Source organism: Enoplosus armatus, chromosome 18 (assembly GCF_043641665.1).
Source record: "Enoplosus armatus isolate fEnoArm2 chromosome 18, fEnoArm2.hap1, whole genome shotgun sequence".
Lineage (NCBI taxonomy): Eukaryota > Metazoa > Chordata > Actinopteri > Centrarchiformes > Enoplosidae > Enoplosus > Enoplosus armatus.
In genome coordinates, this window is record NC_092197.1 from 6,541,348 (window position 1) to 6,560,471 (window position 19,124).

The 19,124-nt window shown below is 39.8% G+C and overlaps 2 protein-coding genes across 2 annotated transcripts; both read right to left on the bottom strand.

Annotated features, from left to right (window-relative positions):
- Positions 1 to 293: 293 nt before the first annotated feature.
- On the bottom strand, positions 294 to 9,052 carry prune2 (prune homolog 2 with BCH domain). Its single transcript, XM_070924657.1, has 10 exons — positions 8,998 to 9,052; positions 8,663 to 8,863; positions 8,053 to 8,229; positions 5,297 to 5,399; positions 3,053 to 3,184; positions 2,812 to 2,898; positions 2,078 to 2,176; positions 1,927 to 1,965; positions 1,424 to 1,474; positions 294 to 1,300 (listed from the first exon to the last, which is right to left on the bottom strand). The coding sequence occupies exons 1-10, from the start codon at positions 9,050 to 9,052 to the stop codon at positions 1,267 to 1,269; spliced, it is 978 nt and encodes a 325-aa protein (XP_070780758.1). The 3' UTR covers positions 294 to 1,266.
- Positions 9,053 to 11,696: 2,644 nt separating this feature from the next.
- On the bottom strand, positions 11,697 to 18,696 carry LOC139300902 (guanine nucleotide-binding protein subunit alpha-14-like). Its single transcript, XM_070924101.1, has 7 exons — positions 18,385 to 18,696; positions 15,289 to 15,473; positions 14,394 to 14,548; positions 14,019 to 14,147; positions 13,245 to 13,374; positions 12,959 to 13,112; positions 11,697 to 12,400 (listed from the first exon to the last, which is right to left on the bottom strand). The coding sequence occupies exons 1-7, from the start codon at positions 18,503 to 18,505 to the stop codon at positions 12,210 to 12,212; spliced, it is 1,065 nt and encodes a 354-aa protein (XP_070780202.1). The 5' UTR covers positions 18,506 to 18,696; the 3' UTR covers positions 11,697 to 12,209.
- Positions 18,697 to 19,124: the final 428 nt, after the last annotated feature.

The following is a 19,124-nucleotide window of genomic DNA, read 5'->3' on the forward strand; positions in this document are numbered from 1 at the left end:
GACAGTTTCATTAATCATATATTCTTCTTTTTAATTGTTGTGGTGTTGGATGAGTATTTTAAATTTGAATTTTAATCATGGTATTTCTTTTGCTTTTCTATATTCCCAGATGTTTGCTGTCATTTAATTTTAATTTGAAAATGTGTTGTTCCGTTCAAATAAAGTCTTTAAAAAAATGCATTAGAGTGATTCATGACTTCACAGGGCAGAAACTGACTGATTTGTCCAACTAACGAATCAGACGTGAATGAAAACGATGACGGAAAACAACGTTCAGACTTGAGTCCATTTTTATTGAATTACTAGACAAGTGATCCATAATTGCTTTGCACATCCTCAGTACACCACAGGAGAAGACTCATGGGTAAGAGGACCATCAGTTATCTATGAGGGGACATGCACTGATGCACAAACACACACACAGACGATATTGTGCTTTACAGAGATCCCATCTTTACTTTCTTCTGAGGTTTTTTCCTGATGATCCAGGAGAAGCTGAAGAGATAATTCCCAGTTTATGTTTATTTATTTGACAGAAACAAACACACACACACACTCACACTTGCAGAGCTAAAAAGACATGCTCTCTCATTGCACTGATAACTTGGTTTCATATTTACCTTGGTTTTCCATAAAGTTAAAATATCTATTTGTAGATTTATTCTCCAGTTTTAGAACAAGTATTAAGACAGAGGATTTGATTGCTTAAATGCAATAGTTGGTCATCATCTATGGCACAAGGTTTGTTTTTGGCAAAGACCCTGTGCTTTTATTGTTAATTGCTGACACAAAAGTCGCTTCTTTATCCGAAATACTGAGAGTGTGTGACCAGTAAAGGGTGATGTTATTGCTTCACTGCTTCTCATGCACACAACTACAACACTATAGACTCTACAAATGGATTTGCGCAGTGCAGTGTCTGGTGTGTAATTGCATTTCCTAACCTACCATGAACAATGATGCTACTCTGTAAGTGCTGCCAAGCATCACACTTGACTATATAGCTCTCTGGATTGCAGGTGTAAGGTACAGTAGATGCTACAGCAGCCATAAAGAATGACATCTAACTCTGTGTGTTAACAGGTACTGTTGTAAGTTGTGTTTTCATATTAAACTCCAGTGTCTAATTGACAACCACTGACACACACACACACACACACACACACTAGCTTAACAAGCCTTTGCCTTTGTTTTCCAGCTTTACCCATAAAATACGACAGTGACTTCTGAACATTGAGGTGACCCATCTATTTAGGATGCTTGGGTTTAAGAGCTGCTGGCACCGGCTTCGTCTGGTCTGCTGCGAGGATGAAAGAACAAAACAGAGACATTAAAGACGAGTATGTTTATGTATGGGTGACAAACCGCTGACAAGAGGCCATCTCTCTTCCATGTGTGAACGTAAACGTCTACGAGGACTTACTCTGTTCTGACTGCTGCTGTTGGCTCCAGTCCCAGCAGAAAACTATTTCGTCTTGAATGAAAAAAAAAATAATGGAGTGGTTGTTAAAGCAGATTTATTGTTGTAATGCGCTGGTGTTTTGTGAATTTGAAGACACATGCAACTTATGATTCAAAGCACAATTAATCAGCAAAATATTAGTGTGTGAATTCTACAGTTTCGTCCCTGCGTTTATTATCAGTGTAATGTATCACTCTGCAATAAGGACAGCCTCGTTTATTTCACTGTAATGATAAATGAGATGAAAGCGATTAATTTAGCATCTTTAGCAACTTTTTTTCCCTGTCTCCTCCCTGTAATTGCAACCATAGCCAAATCCAATTGGTCCTCATCCAGCAGAAGAGTCCCTGTGATCTAAAAGTGAGCCATCTGATAAATGAGCACTTCAGCCAAGGATAAAACTGAGGCAGGGACCACTGCCTCCGCAGAGGGAAGTAATGAGAGGCAGGAGAGGTGATGCTTACTTTGAGTTCTCTGCTGCTTCCTTCAGTTCCTTGTCAAGTCTAGAGGTGAGAGTTCAAATGACAGGATGAATATAAAGTAATTTAAAAAGACAACTCAGGCTTGGAGGAGGTGGGGGTTGGTGTAGTGTTTGGGGGGCTTTTAGGGACTCACCTAATGATGCACTCCGGGATCTGGATGCTGTCCATGGGGATGAGTTCGTGCAGCTCATCCAAACTGGTCACATATTTTATCTTACTGCTGAACTTGGTGCTGTGACAAGAGCAACATGGACACACACACACACACACACACACACACACACACATACACACACACACATAAAAACAAGTACATGGGCAATGACATGAAAAGCTCTGTTAAAGTACGACTTATCATCAGAGGAACACAATTATAGTCGGTCTTTCTTTCAAAAGTGAAACTACAGTAGTTTATCTCTGTCACAGAAGGCCAATGAACACTTAAACATGTTTTAGAGTCTACAGCCATGCTAGCTGGCCTGCAGCAAAGCTCTGAGCTAAATGCTAAAGTCACACAATGACAACGCTAACGTGCTGATAACAAGCAGGTACAACGTTTACCATGTTAAAATTTTTAGTTAACATGCTAAGATTTGCTAATTAGCACTAAATGCAAAGTACAGCTGAGTATCGGACAAATAAAATGTTTGATCTGTTGGCGGCACTGGAGTCAAAGTCACAGAATCACCAAAGTTGGAGGTGAACGTGAATGTCTGCACCAAATTTCATGGCAAATCCATCCAATAGTTGGTCAGACATTTAACTAAAAAACAAAAACGTCAACCTCATGGTGGATCATCAACATCATCATCATCATCATCACAATTGTCTGTACAAATCTAGCAAATAAAATGGGACACTTTTTACCTGATGAAGGGCTTGGTGATGGCTAGAATGGTCCTGATGAACCATGATGGATGGAGAATAATGAAGGATTTCAAATTCTTCCTGAGCCTGGAGACAACACAATATATCACGTTAGGTGTGTTTATGTTGGAGTTTATTTTCACTTTTTCACTTTCATTCGGGGAGATTACAAATGTTTTGAGAGTCATACGATGCTACTGTTATCTCTCACGAAAACATATCTTATCATTTACAACGAGACCTTCTGTCAATCATCTGATAGCATTTCTTCAGCCAACCAAGGCCAGGCATTCTTCTGTGGGGTGTGGCTCCATTCAGGTACACGATCATGTAGTCCTCTGCCACCATCAGCTCCAGCGTGCTGATCACATAGCTGAAGACAAACACACACACACACACACACACACACACACACAGTTAAATACTTAAAAGCTGGATTACCTCTCCTAGGAAGATTTAGCAATAATTATTTTCTGGAATAACATGAGAGAGTGACTATATCTTCTCCACATTTATAAGCCAAAATACAACAATACTTGATTTGAGCTAAATGCTAACACCAGCATGCTACAAGCTTACAATGACAATGGTAACATGCTGATCTTTAGCAGGTATAATGTTTACCATGTTCACCACCTAGCCTGACAGCATGCTAACATTTGCTAATTAGAACTAAACACAAAGTACAGCTGAGGCTGATGGGGATGTCATTAGGTATTTGGTCATAAATAATGTAGAGGACAAATTAAAAGTTTAACAATGTCACTGAAGTCAAAATGGTGAAATGCAAGAGCAAGAAATGTTTTGTGAATCTGAATGCCATGTGAGGAAATAGGAGACGTCTCGCTCTGTATTCCAAAAACTATCAGCATTTTAACGTCTCTCCTCTGATGTCAGCTACGAGAAATTGGTACAAACGTTGCTTCATGGCTGAGCTGTTTTGCTTTGAATTTCTTCTTTTCTCCCTTCTATGCATCCATCTCAGCAGCTCAATCAGACGTCTACCTTTCAAAATCCAATAGTCTGATTCAAACCAAAATAAACTGTTATCGCCTTCTCATTTCCCCCCACCTTCGCTCCTTTTTCTCAGACAGCAGGGAACTTTGCCACCTCCTTTGAAAATAAAGTTGACAATATTCTCATCTAACATAGCCCTTGTAGTTTCTTCAATAACTCTTCTAACTTCAATGACTTTGGGCTCAGTCGGACTCTCCTCTCCTCCTGATCCAATGTCATTCTCCAGCTTACAAACCAACGCTGCTGATCCACTCTGTTTCATGACTATTGTGATCATCTCCCACTGACAAGCTGCATACCATTGACCACCCAGCTACAGTTAACTCCTCCTCGCAAGGATTCAGACCTCAAGCCATCTGGCATCTGAAACCGCAGACACTACGGTTTACCTCCTTTCATTTCCGTCCAAAACTCTCAGATATGCCAGCTTACTCAATATCTTTCACAGAACAGCCTGTGGGATCCCAACCACACTGTCCAAGCATGAAATGCAACTGTGCCAACACAACAACGAAGACATCAACATGGGAGGTCTCGGCAAACAAGCAAGACTATCACTTTATTTATATCACTGTATTTAGACAGTTTGCCTAACTCAGAGGGGCCGTGGCCCATCTTAAAGAGTTAGGTAGCATCCTCAACATGCACCTCAACATCTTTTGAGTGAGGTCTCTTTATGTTTGCTTTGTATAAATTCAAAAAGGATGGCAAATTAAAATAGAACCTGTGTTGCTTTGAGCTAACCATAGTGTCAGCATGCTAACATCCTCACAATGACAATGTTAGCATGTTAGCATGACAATGATAACATGCTGATGTTTAGCAGGCATGTTCACCATTTTAGTTGAGCAGGTATTTGGATATCTGTACCATGGAGATTGGAAGCAAGAATACCTCAACATTTACTAGATTAATTTGTACAGATATTCAAGCCCCTCACAGGATGAATCCCTTAACTTTTCATCTAGCACATTGTCAGGTCAGAATTTCAATTTGTCCAATGATTTCAGACCAAATACCTATGACATTAATGATTAGATTAGGTTAGAGCTAATTAGCAAATGTTAGCATGCTAACACACTAAACTAAGATGAACATGGTTAAAATCAGCATGTTAGCATTGTGGGCATGTTAGCATGCTGATGTTAGCAGTGAGCTCAAAGCACCGCTTTGTACAGGCTTACAGAGCTCACAAACTCTGTCTTGTTTATGACTTTAAGAATGATTGTAGTTTATTAACTTGGAGACTGTTATCACGGTGTTGGCCGTACAATGTTGTTGTTAGTCTTGTTGAGTTTCATTCATGTGGTGGATGAAACAATCGTGTCACTGGCCTGGATAAAAAGCAAATGAATTAGCATTTCTTTGATAACAAAATTAGATGAGTGACTGATAAAAGTGTATAATGTACTGAAAAAGTAAATGACTGGTTAAAAGAGTGTGTTAGTCATTGCAGTGTAATACTCACAGGAAGAGGTTCTCCATTATTTCATGGTAGTCCTCTCTGTCACTGTCTGGCAGGAAACAGGCAGCAAACACTATGATGGCATTCACTCCGTTGCCATAGTAGCCTTGATGAAAACACATAAAAATGATAGTAATAAGAGTTAACCTGACCTCGTTCCATTGTTGGTGAGAGCTTAGCCTTAATTAGCATAGTTTTCATGATTTGATTGCTCCCTTATTTTCCTCTTTATCATCCAATTTATCTGCCAATCTGTGGCTCTTTTGTCCAACTGTCTCTCTGTCCCGTTTCCTCTCACTACTTTTCAGATTAATGTAATTTCCTTTTATTCACCAACCCATTCATCACCAGATTTGGTGTCACTCAGACAGAGGGTCTTTTATCTAAATGACAGAGCTTGTGATATTGACAGACGTCTCTGTTTCCATGAGACGGCGGTGTTTCACTTAAGCCCAGAGCACAGTGGGAAGAAAATGCACTACCTGCTACAGTTGGGGGTCTGATTTCCACCAATAATGGTAATATGGTCAGTGCTTATATAAGCCACAGGCTTGGGGTTTTAGAGGGCCCCACAGAGAGGGAAGAGAGAGAGATGGGGGCCCCTGCCTGTGAAACCAATATGGTGTGACTCAGTGTCTGGCCTCAATCTAAGACCCAGGTCCCTGAGCAGTCTTAATGCAGCTAAAGATGGGTGACAAATTAAAGGAAAAACCAACAATAACTGTTTTAGTATGGGTTGGGCCACCACGAGAAAAGCTTAAATGCTGCCTGGTAAATATTCCCCAAGTCTCTAAAACGCTACTTGAAAGACAAACAATTTTCTTTGAATAGATATTCCTCCAATTTGGTGTTTTGTAGAGCTGAAATAATTGGCAGGTTAATCAATTATTTGACTGACAGAGGAAATAACCGGCAACTATTTTAATAATCGATTCATTTTCTTTTTAAAAATGCCAAACAAATTATGGTTTTAGCTTCTCCTATGTGAGGATTTGCTGTTTTTATGTGTCTCATGTTATTCATCAATAATGACAATAATCATTAACACATTCCCACAAGTGTTCAGTTGTTCAATTTCTCCACTTTTTTATTTGGGTTTTATGTTGAGCTTTTTTGGACAGAAGCAGCCACCCTTCATGAAGCACACAGGGTATGTTTTTGTCAAGTGGCCACTTTGCACATTATAACAATAGGATCCAGGTTGAAAATTGGCAGAGGATGTGTGAAAATTAGACATAAAACATTTCCACTGTGCTCTGTTTGTGGGGAGTTCCCTCTCTGATGTCAACCACAGCTTGTATTTCCTCATTCTTGGCTGGGCCACCTTCCAGGGCCCAGATGAGGCATTTCTATCATGAGACATCATTCTGCCATCTTGTTAGTCGAGAAGTGGCACAAGCCAAAGCTCAAAAAACAATAGCCGATTGTGAGACAGTACACCAGAGATAATGACTTTTATGATATGGTGTTACTTCTGGAACCAGATAGGCAAGCCTACTCTAAACTGATACATAAACTGGAAAATGTTTCCTGTGCTCAAACAAGAACCTCCATATTCATTCTGCTGAATAGATGCTGTTAGTTATGGCCTTTTTTCAAATTGGTTGTTTATTTCTGTTTTATCTTTGTGCCAACATCTCTAACATGTGATTAATAGAGCGCAGAATTTTCAATGAATACTGGATATTGTAAGAAGAGCATTAAAGGATCGGTTTACATCTTAAAACACCACTCACATGCCCATATGTGCATTGCAATAGTTTTTGGTAGCTGTAATTGTTCCTCCTGTCCATACTGACCATAAAGAGATCCCTTTCTAAAATAATTAATGTAATGCAAGAGAAGAGGGACAAAATCCACAGTCCTCATTCTATGCAAAATGCACTCCAAAGTTGAGCTGAAGCTAATATGAAGCTTCAGCAGCCTGAGTTAGCAAATTCAAGGGCATAGGTTTAGGTTAGGGGGCGATAAAGTCAGAGGTTCTCCTTTTTTATAAAACAAGTTGATGTGAAGTACACTGACATGATAAATGTCTGACAAAAACATCTATTTCCAAAATCAACAATTAACCTAAACTCAATAAATGTTTTATGTATACTGTGTGTATTTCCACCTTTACTACAAAGAGCAAAGTCCTTTACTGCATTAGCTTGGACTAGTGTTTAATACTAACTTATTTTTAGGAAAAATAGATTCAATTATCTTTTTTTAACTGAAAATGCAAAAAGGAGGTAGAAGGACTTTTTCCAGCCCTGAGTAGTGTCTGCAGGTCTTTTTCTCAGGATGCAACCTGCCACCAAGAAAATATTCCAGCCTGTATGTTGCCTGAGAGGCGAAAACCCGGGATAAAAAAAATCTACAAATAACTCACACTCACTGCTCTGAAGCTTAATTGTGGTGAGCGAACAGTAATACTGAAGGAAACTCAGAGGAGCATATTATCACTTTGATCAACTCAGAGCTTTTCCCATTTGAATTTTAGGGGCTGGACAGTAAGAGGACACTGTTTAGAGAGATTTTAGTGAATTGATTCTGAAAAGTAAGTGGAAATAATGCCTTTGCAGTGTTGTTTTAAGACAGACTTGAAAGACAGAAAGATTTGAACCTATCATTTACCAGTGAGCATAACAATAGTGATTTTCTTAACCAGTATTGGGTATATTTGATAAATATTTCCTTCTGTAAATACAGGTAATGTAATGATCAAGATGGACATAACATCCATAGTTTTGATGGTAAAATGGCTCTTTAATAGTCACCTCCGTGGGAGATGACTTTCATGTAGGGCTCAATGATCTTCATGTTGATGCGGTGCTCCTGCTCCCCAATGATGACTGTCCTCCACAGTTTGCCGTCCTGGCGCTCCTCCTCAGCGCTGTATGTCGGGATTGGATCGTAGGGCTCGCTCGTCCCACTCCTGTTGGCTGCATTGGGGTCTGACACGAGAAAAGACCACATACTGTGTTATAGGCACATTTTGACTTCATCATCGCCATAGTAGGAAAAGCACAGATCTTACGAATAACATGAATGATGGTTCTGTTGTGTTTCTAAGTATCTCAGTAAGCCATGGCAGTGTGACAGTCAGCCATCATTCATTTGATTATTTATACCTGTGCTTTTCCTACTGTGACATGTCAAAATGTCTTCAGTGAAAAAGAGACTTAAATTCAGTCAATCTCTGTGGTTTGGAGAATTATACCCTAAAACAAAATAATTGTGACCGCACAATACATACAAAATGAGAGACTAGTTAGGAAATTCAGAATCTGCAGTCTTATTGTTCTAAACTGCACCATTTAGGCACATCTGGCCTCCTTCAGGATCATGACGACTCAGGATTATGTGGGGGTGGGGGTTCAAACTGACCTTCCCAGTCCATTTCATGGTCTGTGTAGTCGAGGTAATCCCCCTCATCTGGAGTGTCGAGGTCATCGACGTTAATGTCGAGATCGTCTGGCGTCTCCCCCAAGTCATCCTCGCTCTGGTCCAGTGACAGGCTGATACGAGGGGCAGATAGCTTTTTCCTTTGGGTGGGACCTCCTTGCAGGGGTAGAGAGGTAGGAGGGACTACAGAAAACAGAACATGAAAACAGAAATTCACTTGGGCCATGGTGGTCTCTTAGATATCAAAAAACAATTCCTTAATATTTCTTTTAAAATAACCGTTGGTTTGCTTTGAATCTGAGCAGTGGTTGACTCACCTGGTCTGCCTTCGGCCCCTTCAGAGTTCATTTTACTCTCTGATGCCAGGTCCATCCCCAGGAGGACCTATGAGAAGATAATTACAGTTATTAAACAGACTCTTATGATACAACAATGAACTAATGTGTAATGGCTGTGATTGCTCTGCATTTAATGATCTGCAAACAAGAACATCCATCTGATTTTTGAGTGAGGTAGACCAGTTGTACATTTGCTCAAGTACTTCACTTTGGGGTACTTGTACTTTACATGAGCACTTCCATTTCATCCTACTTCATACTTCTATTACACAACAATTCAGAGGGAACTATTGTAGTTTTTATTCGACTACATTTATTTAGTAACTTTAGTTACAAGTTACTTTAAAGATTGAGATGTTACATATAAAATCTATAAATGTTTGTAAGTGTTTTACAGATTAAACTAACCAACAGTATTTTTAAAACTTGAACTCTAAATCTCGAACAACTACAGCAGTAAAATGCTACTTACACGTTAAGTACCATTCAGTAATAATAATCCAATAATATAATAATATAACACTCACAGGGGTCATTTTTCTGCAGTACTTTTACTTTTGATAAAAGTACATTTAGCTAACATACCTTTTACTTCAGTGACATTTTCAATGCTGGACTTTGACTTGTAATGAGTATTTTTATTTTGCAGTATTGTTAATGTTATGTCTGTATGTTGAAAATGTATGATCGGCCGACATATCTTAATCGGATTTATTAAACTATATCACTATATCACTATAACTATCTATTTAATATCAATATCAGCATCTGCCTCAAAAATCCTTTATCCATCGGGCTATACTACAAATCACAATTACAAGAAGCCCCCAAACACCAGCATGTGTTAACACATTGTGTATTGATTTTACTTAATCAATCATATTGATCTATCTTACAGATAGACTTCCGCAGTTATCAGAGAACAGGGGGAGTAAAGACAAGAGTGGTAACTGGTAAGGGGAAAAAGGAGGGGGAGGGGCGAGGGAAAACAGAAAGATTTTGAGGTTAAAGGTCATATTCCCCTGTGAATAATCCTTCCATTCAAACTGAAGGAGGAGGAGGATGCTGAGGCGCGGGAGGAGGGGGGAGGAACAGGGCTTGTTACATCATGAAAAGCGCTTCCCCCCCTCGCTGTCTTTTTCTAGTGCTGATTCAAAGCGAATGACTGCACGCTCGCCTGAGCACAGATTGGGTAGAGATGCAAATTCACAGCGAGTCACGTGTGCTCATTCGCATGAAAAAGAAACATCCTTGTTCCTCCTCGATAGACTCTGCCTGGAACAAGGAAGATGTGATTGCATTAGCAGCTGCAACAAAAATGCTGAATGGTTGATTCCTGTACAGTGTCGTGATGACGATCCACAGAAATATGTACAGTATGTGCTCACATACCCTTACACATGGACACAGATAACAAACATACAATGACAAGCGCTCCTACATTGCAGCATAACAAAATCAACATCAGCTGTTATGTGCATCCTCCATGGAGGATGCTGAGCTGCTTCACATCCACTTCCACAGCACAGGACCACAGTGCTGATGACAGCAGCCCCTCCCTCACTCTCGCTTCCTGTCTGCTGGCTGTGAGAGGAAAAAAAACAAGAACATTTCCCTCTTTCTCTTCTTTTTATCTTCACATAATAAAAGCCATCTACTCACCACTGCTGGGGCTCGGGGAATCTCAGTCCTTCTCAGTCTCAGAGCATGGATGTACTTCCAAGTTCCCTGTCTATTTCCTGCTCCCAGCCTCTCGGTGGAGATGCTCAGCTTACAAACAGCTCACAGCTTCCACCATTTTGTGGTCACATGATCTGGGCCATTACCAAATAAGGGCGATCACCTGCTATAACAGCTCTCTGCACAGCAGCTTCCTCAGGCAGTGCAACTGAATGGGGCTATAGGAGGGTGCATTTGTGTGTCATTATTATCCTCGACTGGAGGGGATAAACTCTGTGTGTACGAGTAGGCGCGGTTGTGTTATTACTACCCGAGAGAAGTGTGGGACTGCTATTAATGCCTGACAGTAGATGTGTGAGCCTGGCTGTGTAGCCACAACATTTTATTAGCCCTCAGGGTAGAAAACAGCAATAACAATCAGAAACGAGAACATTGTCAGCTTCATGTGCTGATAATATTCACACGCGTTACCACATGCTGGTAAGAAAATAGTGACTGATCCAAAGCAAACATCTGTCACTGTCTGCAACTGCAACTTCAAAATGTGTCCTTTATATTCTGCGTTAGCACTGAACTTTTGAACCCTTGAACAAGCAAACTATAACCACAAAGCAGATAAAATCAATAGTACCTAGACAGTCACTCCTTCCGTGTGGAAACAGGCATTGTTCTCTCCACAGGTCTCACCCCCACTGAATGCCTCGTTTCACTTACCACTGTTCAGTCCCAACAGTTAGACAGGAAGACGGAGACCCGCCAGTCAGACCTTTTCACATTGTTGATCATTGTTTAGTTCAAAGGTTGCTCCCACAGCATGCCAATCAGTGTGACTACGCCTGGAGCTCCGGCATAGAGTAGAGACGCCCAAAAGCAGCCTTTGGTTAATCAGTGCTGTGCAGCTGCTGTCATATATCATGAGATGATTTTTTCTCATATATTTTTTTTTTAATGTCAAAATAAAGTTCTGTGCAAAGTGAAAGGAACAACGCAGAATCCAGTTCGTTTAAAAACACACGTTACATGTGGCATTTAATATTTTAAAATTAGTGGAAAAAATGTTTTTTTCATAGGCTACATGGTTGTTGTTGCACACATAAAAATATCACCTTAAATATAAACCTAGGCACTGAAGTTCCCTGCAGGCTATTGTTTACTTCCTCTTCCCAGAGCTGAAAGGCCGGGTGGGTTGCATTCTTAGTAGATAAGACTTTATCAAACCAGTTTGACACCATTTTCTGATTCTCTGTAAATGGTATAAAAAGGAGCCTGCCTGTAACAGTTCAGTCAAGAATTAATTGTCATTGCAGTTGTCCATTTCTCTCTTGTAGTTTTACAGTGCGGAGATAAATGTGCCTTACCTGACACTGCTGTCTGATTGCCTCTCTTCGATGTTATGGAACAAGCTGCACATAACAGATCAACTGTCCATAAAGGTGTTACAACACTTTATAACTTTATAACCCAGTTTCTAGTTCCTAAAGGTGAAACCATCACTTGGTCCTACAACATCCTTATTCGAGGTTGAACTTGTCAAGGTTATCTCTGAAGAGTGTGTCCTTGACGGCTTTGAAGACCACCCGGATGTTCTCCGTGTCCGTGGCACAGGTGTAGTGTTTGTAAAGGAGTTTAGGATGCCCGCTGTGCCGCTCCTTGTACATTTCAAAGATAAAGTTTTGCGCAGATCCAGCATCACGCTGAGGTCCTGTGGGAAATCAGAGGAAATCTGTGTATTTCTGGGAAATTAAATTCAAATAACTTAAGACATGGGCTGTGTCTGAAATCACGCCCTTGTTCACTCATTCACTTCTCCCAATAAAAAGACACTCAATAGTTTACTCTGTAGTAAGCAGTTAAGTCAGATTTAGTAGTGTACATGCCATTTGTTCCATTGTGAGATTTCACACAATTAATGCTGCAACCAATGATTATTTTCATTATTGATTAATCTGCAGATTATATTCTATATTAATCTTTTAATGTGAAAAAATGCCCATCACAGTTTCCCAGCGCCCAAGATCGCATCTTCACATTGCTTGTTTTAGAAGTAATGTATGTATGTAAGATGAAATACAGAGAGAAGTAGCAAATCATCACAATGGAAGAGAGAAACGATTAATCGATTATCAAAATAGCTGGACTAATGGATTAATCGTTTCAGCTCAACTCAGAATACTCAAACAAACACTCAAATAAAATGGCAGACAGTAAATATGGTGCACTAAATAGTAAATGGTGAGCAAAAAGAGATTACATGCTTTACCAGTATAGTCTGGGAAGTATGTTGCCAAATGAGACTGTGTGATTTTCTCCTCAAGCAAGTCTGTTTTGTTCAGGAAGAGGATGGTGGAGGACTCTTGGAACCAAGGGTACGAGAGGATGGTCTTGAACAAGGCGAGGCTCTCTCTCAGTCGATTCTGAAGAAGGAGGTGAGAATGGTCAAAAGACTAATGTATGCAAATAAAAGCTTTTTTTAACGCTGGAGAGTAAATAAAGAGAAAATGTCTGAGAGCAAATATACAGTACAGACTGAAAGGCTTTTGACTTACATCATTCTCACTCTCGTAGAGGACCTGATCGTACTCGCTGAGGGCCGCCAGAAATATGATGGAAGTGACATTCTCAAAACAGTGGATCCATTTCTTCCTCTCTGAGCGCTGACCGCCCACATCCACCATCCTAGAGACACACGACCGTGGATTCAATTAAAATATAAAAGTTCCAAGATTGTTAAAGGAATAGTTTAGTAATTTGAGAAATATACTTTGCTTTCTTGCCGAGGGTTAGATGAGAAGATGCTAAATATGAAGCTAGATCCTGGCTTAGCTTTAGGTTAGCATAAATACTAGAAACAGGGGGGAACAGCGAGCATGGGTTTGTCCAAAGATAAAAAAAATCTCTAAATATCACTAATTAATATGCTAAATCAATTTTGGTAGGCTTATTTCTTTTTATTTCTTAACTTTGTTGTGTTTCCCACTGTTTCTAATCTTCATGCTAAGCTAAAGTGAATCGCCTGCATATTCTAACTTTATATTTAGCGTACAGACATAAGAGTGGTATCTATCTTTTTATCTAACTCTCCCCAAACAAGCAAATGAGCGTATTTCCCAAAATGTCGAACTATTTCTTTAACAGATGCACTATCTGAATTTGTTATAGCGCCAAACAGTTTCACCAAATCCCAGAATTTCCTCAGTTAAGTTTCAAAACATCATCAGAGACCAAATCAGAGATACAATTCCTCTTCATTGGGTGTTTTAGTCAGATTTTACTACATTTTTAAATGTTCCTTATATTTTTGCTGTGGCATAACACCCTACCTGAAGATAACTTTTGACAGGTCAAAGGGGTACTCTATGATGCCTGTGGTGGGAACCCTGACCCTCAAGATGTCCTGCAGGGTGGGGATGTAGAACAGGGCTGTGATTCTGTCCAAGTCGCTTAGGTAACTGAAAAGTTAACAACAATACATCCAGTTTAATATCCTGACACAAACCTGACCGGATCAAAGGGAGCGTCACACAGACATTTGCACTTGTTATATTCACATTAATAACAATAATACGTTTTAAGGAGTAGTAATCCACACTCTTAAATTTGACTTGATGAATGCAAAATAAAGCACTGCAAAAGCTTTGGTTCCCTGGAAGAGCCTTGGGCTTATGTAAATTATGTGAAATATATTAAAGTCTTACTATTTGGCAGAGTCAGACAACTGGAATTCCCTCCTGCGGTCGTAGCACCTTTGAACGCCGTGGTCATTCCACACTCGCTTAATGGCGTCCACCTGCCAAGCCTCCAAAGTGGACACCTGGTCTGCCTCCACTTGGCTCACTTTCTGTGCGTGGCACTGAAACACACAAGACATCCACAGGGGACTTTTCTAAACACAAACTTTCAATCTTTGACTGACCTATTAATAGACCATTAGGAGGATGAGAACTGCATCAGAACACCATCTAGAACTAGGTGGATTTTGTGGATACCAAAAAAAACTTTCATGGGTAAAAGAAGCAATTTTTTAGCCACGTTAGCAGTGTGGCTCCATGGATGGCAATGTCGGCCGGTCTTGTTCACCACTTTGGTCCTGACTGAAATATCTCAACAACTATTGGATGGATTGCCATGAAATTTTGCACAGGCATTCATGGCGCCCATGACTTTGGTGATACCCTGGCTTTTCTTCTAGCACCACCAACTATTGGATGGATTGCCATGAAATTTGATGCAGACTTTCATGTCCGTCTCAGGGTAAATTGTTACATCATTTGTGATCCCTTAACTTTTCCTTTCGCACTACTATCAGGTCAAAATTTTAATTTGTCCAATAATTTGGTTTATAATTCCCATCAGCCTCAGCTGTACGTTATGTTGAGAGCTAACATGCTAAACTAAGATGGTGACCATGGTAAACATTACCTGTTACACATCAGGATGTTAACATTGTCTGGGTGCATACGTTAGCATGCTGACATTAGCAACTTCAGCCTCACTGCGCAGCTCTTGTTGGTCCTGTTAACCTCAGTGACACACTGAGCTTTATCAAATGCTAGATAAGACATCAATATTGTATTTTATACAGATTCTCACAATGTTCTGGTCATCGATGTAGTCGATCTCTAAAGTTTTCATGGCGTGGATCAGCGCCTGGATGGCTGTGACGATGTTCTGAAACACCAGCCGGGTGAAACCCTTCCTGTCAGCTTCACTGTACCCACTCCCATGGATGATCCTCATCTGTTTGATGAAAGTGCTCTTCCCACTTTCACCAGTCCCTGGGCAAATGAGATGAATGAGACCCAAGGATGAGAAATGGAATAAGATCAAAGCAATGCCAGAAATAGGACATGCACTAAAAAAAAAGAAGTCATCTGAACATCAATCAGTTGTAGATAAACAGGATTTTGGTAATAAAACAACAAAAAAGGCTGCTTTCTTAAGAATGAAAGATTTTCAGAATTTCACAGGTTATTATAGTTTTTTTCCCAAGCTAAATTTGTGAGTATGTGTACGTGAGTGGGTGCATATGTACCTGGTTTCAACCTTTCATTTGTTTCTATAGAACAACCGATTGCTAATGTTATAACTCAGATATAACAGCATACACATTCATATACTTGTTTTTTATAAATAATATATAAAAACACAGTGGATTAAAATTAAAAAGAAAACATAAGAAAAGACTACAGTATATACATAATATAAATTAATAAAAAGATGTGCTGTTATGTATTTAAGTGTGTTATTTCTTCAAATGCCAGTTAAAAATGTGTTTGATATGTGCGAGTCAATGTGCCTATCAACAGCCAAGTGCCCTTGAGTGAAACAGTGAACTGTTTCCTGCCCTCTGGTTGTAAATTACTCTTGATAAGAGTGCCAGCTAAGCTCCTAAAATGCCTAAAAATGTTAACCATTAGACTGACCTTTACAGGAGGATATTCCAATCTCCAAACAGGCTAACTTGAGGTGAAGTATAAAGTTCATGTGAAATGTATTGTTTCCAACATAACCAACAGTCAAGCTTTTATAAGTGGGCTGTTTTAAACAGTTCTGGGGGAAAAAACAGGTCTAATATATTAAAATCGACTGGTGTTTACTCATCATCATGGTTGTCAAAATGTCGCTCTGCACTGTATGACATGTTTATTCTCTTTTTATGTTCTGCTCTCTGCACTTTTAACTTACCTGTCATTTATTTGGTGTATGCACGTTGGCAATTCAGACAAAAGCAACAAATGGAACAATAAGAAAACAGCCTGCATGTATTGTATTGGCCTAACATGGCTTTTACAATGAAGCATTATTAGAGGAGGCTCTAATGTCTTGTGATCAAAACACCCTATCCAGGCAACAGCACATGAAGCCTCAATACACAGGTCTAGTCTAGTCTTACGAAAAGAGGCAGCAGTTTAGTTTGGTTTGAATGAGAAAAAAAAAGGTTATCAAGCACATCAGGGTTTCATCAACTATTTGAAGAATGCAAAGGGTAACCTGTAACTACTCTCAGGAACAGTGCAGGCAGAAACACATACCAAAGGCTATCTATCGATCCAGATATCTTTGCATTTGCTGGGTTTGTCATCTCAGCCTCATGAATAGGAGCTCAATGGCACCTGACTTCAGGGGGCAACTCACTATCTTTCCAAAAGTAATGATACAGTTGCTCACAATCTGCAAACCTAAATGAAATTGACCAAAATGATTTCATTTAAAACAACTTTCTTTCTTCCAAAGTCCGCACATGGTCCATCTCTGCACAGACACTCCTGTTGAGTTTTTAGCCACTTTACGGCCGTTGCTAATGGGATGTTTATCGGTCTGTCAGTCCACCACTATGGTCCAGATCATGGTCCCCAGAGGATTAAACTTTTGATTTGATTGACGTTGTGGTGAAATGTCCCATCAACTATTGAATGGATTGTCATGAAATTTTGTACAGAAATTCTTAGCACCCAGAGGACGAATCCTAATAACTCTTGTGATCCCCTGATTTTTCCTCTAGCGCCAACATGAGGTTGACATTTGTGGTTTTGAGTGAAATGTCTCAACAACTATATGGATTGCCATGAAATCTGGTACACACAGTCATGTACTTGCTCAGAATGAATTGTAATGATATTGGTGGTCCCTTTACTTTCCATCCAGCGCCATCATCAGGTCAAAATCTGTCCAACTTTTATGAACAAAACGGACATTCCCATCAGCCCGGCTGTACTTTGCATTTAGAGCTAATAGAGAGTTGAAGTGAAACAGGAACTTCGAGTTCTGCTCCAGAAGTAAGAAAACCTCAATCGAAATCCCTTTGACATTTGTAATATTTGTAATGCTAATTACCATAACGAGTACACTAGATTACCTGCGCTGCCCTGATTGTAAATTCTCATGAGAGCTGTAGTTTTTTTCTGTGCTAAGAAAGTAATAGTTGTTGTAAAAGTTGTAAAATCATGAAGGTTTCAATTTCTATTAGCAGGTGCTGCAGTGGATATGGAATATGAACAGAAAACTTCAGGAATATGCCTAATTTTTTTCAGAAAGACAGATGAAAGAAATGCTGAATGAGAGATTGTATTGAGTTACAGAAGGCAGCTAACAAAGGCTAGCCTGGACATGATGTCAGCAAATGTTAGCATGCGAACTGCAAAAGTTGTAAATATAATCCTGTTGTTACAACATTGTTGTAAAATGTCCCACTCAGTACATAATGTGGTCACTATTATTTAAAAAAACAAATGTAAGGTAGGCCTATCGTTATAAAAAAAAACCAAATAGATAATATATAAAATAAACACTCAACTTTGATGTCATATATGCATTTTGACTATTTCAATCCATGTTTCCAGTGGCTTTAAATAACAAAGACAGCTTTAAAAATCCAATATAAGTCCTGCAGGCTCTATCACAAACCAACTAAAGCCATTTTATCTGATCTCATCAAACCAGTGGCCCCTTTACAGGAACATTTCTGTTGAGTTAGTTATATCATATAGATAATATAGTTATATCATATAATATAAATATATTAGTAAAGTGGATTTTTTATCTATGGCAACCTATTATGAAAAGTCTCTCTGGAATCTATTTAATGTCTGTTTGAGAGTCTCAGAAGGTGAACATGTGGCTGTTCATTATTTTCAAACATTTTCAGTCGCATGTGGAAGTTAATTACTAAACTATAGAAGCACTCACCTAAAAGCAGCAGCTTCAGCTCCCGGTGAGAGGCTCTTTTATCTCGACGAAGTTGTCTCTCTATTTCTCTGTGTATCCTCAGTCTCTCCACTTCATCAGCAGGCAAGCAGCACTCCTCCATTGTTTGGACACAGTTTGCGAGCTGCTTTTAGTCAAACTACTGCACAGCTGACGGAGAGTAGTGGAATGAATGGATAATGATTTTGCTCGGATCCTGCCAGGAAAAACCTTCTGTCCCGGAACAGGTGGGTTGGCGACTTTCAGTAGTCATTCTTCCTCGTGCAGGATCCAGTTCAGGTGCATTTCACATTCCTGCTGTGCAGGAGAGGCGGGTGGATGGGCAGGTTCTGAGTGAAAAAGGCAATGCGAGTTTACGGCTCCTGTGTATCTACTTACAGGTGCATACTCCCGTGGGCCTCTTTCCCCACAATGAGGGAGGGAAAACTTTATGGAGGAGGTGTAACATCCCAGCAGATCCTCTGTTCATGTGTATTTGATCTTCACCAATAACCTACTGGCACCATTGAATGTCTTATCATACCTGAAGGTATCCCCGTGTACAACACTGAATGTGACCAGAAGAGCTGCTGCAGGCTCCAGCCAGACGGAGGTCTCACGGAGGGTAACACTGCTGCAGATGAACCGACGGAGCAGCCAAGAACACAAACACTTGAATGCTAAACAAACTGTGTGCCGAAGCTGATTTGTAAACACAGACAAAGAATTAAAACCTGAGCAGC

Bases quoted from the DNA above. Each gene is read 5' to 3' on its own strand.
- prune2 (XM_070924657.1), bottom strand. From the start codon at position 9,052: ATGGACCTGGCATCAGAGAGTAAAATGAACTCTGAAGGGGCCGAAGGC. The intron at 8,230-8,662 runs GTCAGTTTGAAC...TTCTCGTGTCAG, and splicing joins CCATGAAATGGACTGGGAAG to ACCCCAATGCAGCCAACAGG. The intron at 1,966-2,077 runs GTGAGTCCCTAA...TCTCACCTCTAG, and splicing joins ATCCCGGAGTGCATCATTAG to ACTTGACAAGGAACTGAAGG.
- LOC139300902 (XM_070924101.1), bottom strand. From the start codon at position 18,505: ATGGAGGAGTGCTGCTTGCCTGCTGATGAAGTGGAGAGACTGAGGATA. The intron at 14,549-15,288 runs GTGAGAATCTGT...TGTGTGTTTCAG, and splicing joins ACATCGATGACCAGAACATT to TGCCACGCACAGAAAGTGAG. The intron at 12,401-12,958 runs GTAAAGCATGTA...GATTTCCCACAG, and splicing joins ATACTTCCCAGACTATACTG to GACCTCAGCGTGATGCTGGA.